Source organism: Cebus imitator, unplaced genomic scaffold, assembly GCF_001604975.1.
Source record: "Cebus imitator isolate Cc_AM_T3 unplaced genomic scaffold, Cebus_imitator-1.0 Scaffold11, whole genome shotgun sequence".
In the NCBI taxonomy this organism is placed as follows: domain Eukaryota; kingdom Metazoa; phylum Chordata; class Mammalia; order Primates; family Cebidae; genus Cebus; species Cebus imitator.
In genome coordinates, this window is record NW_016107326.1 from 10,477,368 (window position 1) to 10,480,653 (window position 3,286).

The 3,286-nt window shown below is 42.7% G+C and overlaps 1 protein-coding gene across 2 annotated transcripts in view; it reads left to right on the forward strand.

The window, feature by feature from the left end:
* TMEM254 (transmembrane protein 254) overlaps positions 1-2,324 on the forward strand; it is a 14,335-nt gene extending 12,011 nt beyond the window's left edge. For both annotated transcript variants that reach the window (XM_017497031.1, XM_017497024.2), the window contains exon 4: positions 594-2,324. In XM_017497031.1, coding sequence (XP_017352520.1) covers positions 594-714 — 121 coding nt within the window. In that variant the 3' untranslated portion in view covers positions 715-2,324. The remainder of the gene's footprint in view (positions 1-593) is intronic.
* The last annotated feature ends 962 nt before the right edge of the window (positions 2,325-3,286 follow it).

The following is a 3,286-nucleotide window of genomic DNA, read 5'->3' on the forward strand; positions in this document are numbered from 1 at the left end:
TTTTGCACTTTGTTTTAGGCAGTTTAATTTGAACGATGTTACAGGCAGGTGTTTATCATGACTGTATACCAGGCTCCTTCTGAGCACTCTGTGTGTATTATCCCATCAGTCATCTCAACATTCAGTGAGATAGCTACTGCCATTCCCATTTTTCAGGTAAGGAGACTGATTCTGAGGGATACTGAGTGATTTTCCCAGGTCACAGCTGGTAGGTGGTCACGCTGGGATCTGTATCTGGTCTGTCTTCAGAACATTTGCTCTGAAGCCATACCAGTGCTTTTTACTCCCTCCACTTATCAGAATTACATGAGAAACAGTTTTATAATACTGTGCCCCAGACAGTAGCCAGACTGGTTCTCAGGGAAGGCTGTAGTATCCAAAATACATTTATTGGAAAACAAGAAAGATGAAAAATAAATGAACCATCCAAGATAAGCCAGAGAAAAGCAGCAAAATAAACCCAAGGAAAGTAGTGGAAGGTATAATTTTTAAAAAATATATAGAAGACAGTAACTCCCATGGAGCTGTAAGATGTAACATTCTGGTATTAAAACTTTGTTTTCTTTTTTCTTTTCTTTTTTTTTTTTTTTTAGGCACAAAGGCATCACAAGTGGTCAGGCTCGGCTACTCTGGTTCCTACAGACTTTCTTCTTTGGGATAGCGTCTCTCAGCATCTTGATTGCTTACAAACCGAAGCGCCAAAAACAAACTTGAAGACGCCCAAAAGTTTGCTCTACACATTTACATTCATGTTCACCTTTTTTGTGTGTGTAGGATAAGGGAGGTACAGTGTTTACTCAGTGATCTTTCTACTTTCTAGAATCTGACTGTCCTTCAAAGCTATTTCAGACCCTCTCATTAGTCATTTTTCTCTTATATGCTCTGGTTGAGCTTGAATAGACCAGTTGTTACTTCAAAAAGAAACAGAGAAAGATTTTAGCTTTTCAGTTCTATTGGCAGAGGACTTCAGCTACCTTTTTATGGCCTTTGATTGTGTTGGGGCCCTCTAGGCTAAGCCACATACTAAATTGACTTTTTGGTTTGTATACCCTTGCTCCCATCTTCTGATGAAAACACCTTACCCTCACTACCACCGTCTTTCCTCTCCTTTCCCAAAGCTCTTTCCACCTTGCTGCACTAAGATAAAGTGTCACTTTCACCATACATCAATTCCACACACATTTATTAAGTACCTGTGAGGCAGGATCTTATCCTCTCAAACTTCCATTTCTCACCCTACAGAGAAAGATAAGGAAGATGCGCAAGTGCCTGGAATGGGGCAGGCTAAGCGGCCACATAGAGGCACGCTGAGAACCCGGAGGGGAGGCTGCAGAGTGCCTTCCCTGATGCTGCAGCCGGAAGTGATCCTTCCCTCCGCCTGACCCCTGGGACACTGCTCTGTAGTGTGTGGGGTCTGCTGGCACTGCTAGATTGCTCCTTCAGCTCAGGGCCACAGCTTAAACAGCTTTACCTTTCCCCTCAGCACCTCCCATTACCTTGCACACAGGTGCTCTATCCATGTTTATTGAACAAAGGACAGAAACTGATTTCACTTTCACTTGTTCATTATCATTCCAATTTTTATGTGAAAATGGCACAACCCATTTGGGGTACCCTCATCTCAAAAGAAAAGCACAAGACTACCTTTGACTGGTACCACCTTTTTTATGGGTTCCTTGGTGAGAAACCTTTATCTTTTTCACACTTTTCTATTCTCCAAAAGTGTCTCTTTCCAGCTCTGAATGATTCAAAACACACAAGCATTCCTGTTTAGAGATTCTAGCCCATGGATTATCTGGCTAGTTACTACCTCCTGTTCACTTGGTCATACTTTATTATTGCTCACAGGTTGGGGAAGCAGAATGACTGTGTCACCACTAGGAGCCATTAAGGCTTGTTCCCTGGAGGACTGCCTGCTTGTTCTCTGGGGACTAGTCCTCATTTCCCATCTGTGATACAGTGGGGCAAGTTATTTGTATTAAGCAAACATTTAGGAAAAACAACCCCCTCCCCAAAACAGAGTCCCCGAGTAAAGCACAACCCTGAAATATTATGAACTATGAATTGTCTCCAGTAGAGATAAATTTCTGCAAATATATCTCAGTCTTTCCATCTATTTCTCTTGTGATTAAGAAGCTGCTTTTTGGTAAAGAAGAGGATTTTTGGCCATATAGAGTTAGGCATCATGGAAATTCAAACCAGATTTCTTAATACCCGGTCTTCTCCAAAGAGAAATAGAGACAGTAATAGTGGTGCTGGGAACAGTATGGCAGATTATTGAATGTAATGGACTAACTTGAATAAAATGCTGTGAATTATCTCTAGCTGAATGGTTTTCTTGTATCTGTCAGTTTTGACATATTGATGCACATTTGAATCTTTTTCTCAAAAAGACTACTAGGGAACTGTTCATACACTTCAGCTCTCAGTTTGTTTTCACTGATAAAGGAAGGGCAAACACGCTGGTTGTTGGCTATATCCGTATTATATTTGCAGAACTGTCTGTGGCCCCCTCACCTCCTCCAGACACAGTGAATCACTAGGGTAGACATGAGTGTCTCCTTTTCATTGTAGGATTGTCTCCTTTTTGCTTCTGTTTTTTCTCAATGTTTGGTAAAGTCTATGTGGTACATAAGGAGTGTTCTGGCTTTTTTTTTTAGTGCATAAAGTCCAGTATGCATCACTTAACAATAGGGATGCATTCTGAGAAATGCATTATTAGGTGAGTGCGTTGTTGTGCAGATTTCATAGAGTGTACTCACAAACCTAGGTGGCAGAGCCAACTACACACCTAGGCTGTACGGTACAGTGTGTTGCCTCTAGGCTACAAACCTCCACAACACGTAGAGTGTACTGAATGCTGAAGGTAACTGTAACACAATGGTAAGTATTTGTGTTTCTAGCTTTTCTTTATGTTGAGATTTTTTTAAAATGCTAAACGGGCTGGGCGCAGTGGCTCATGCCTGTAATCCCAGCACTTTGGGAGGCCAAGGCGGGTGGATCACGAGGTCAAGAGATCGAGACCATCCCGGTCAACATGGTGAAACCCCGTCTCTACTAAAAATACAAAAGTTAGCCGGGCATAGTGGCATGCGCCTGTAATCCTGGCTACTCAGGAGGCTGAGGCAGAAGAATCACTTGAATCTGGGAGGCAGCAGTTGTAGTGAGCAGAGATCATGCCACTTCATTCCAGCCTGGGCAACAGAGCAAGACTCCGTCTCAAAAAACAAAACAAGCCGGGCGCGGTGGCTCAAGCCTGTAATCCCAGCACTTTGGGAGGCCGAGG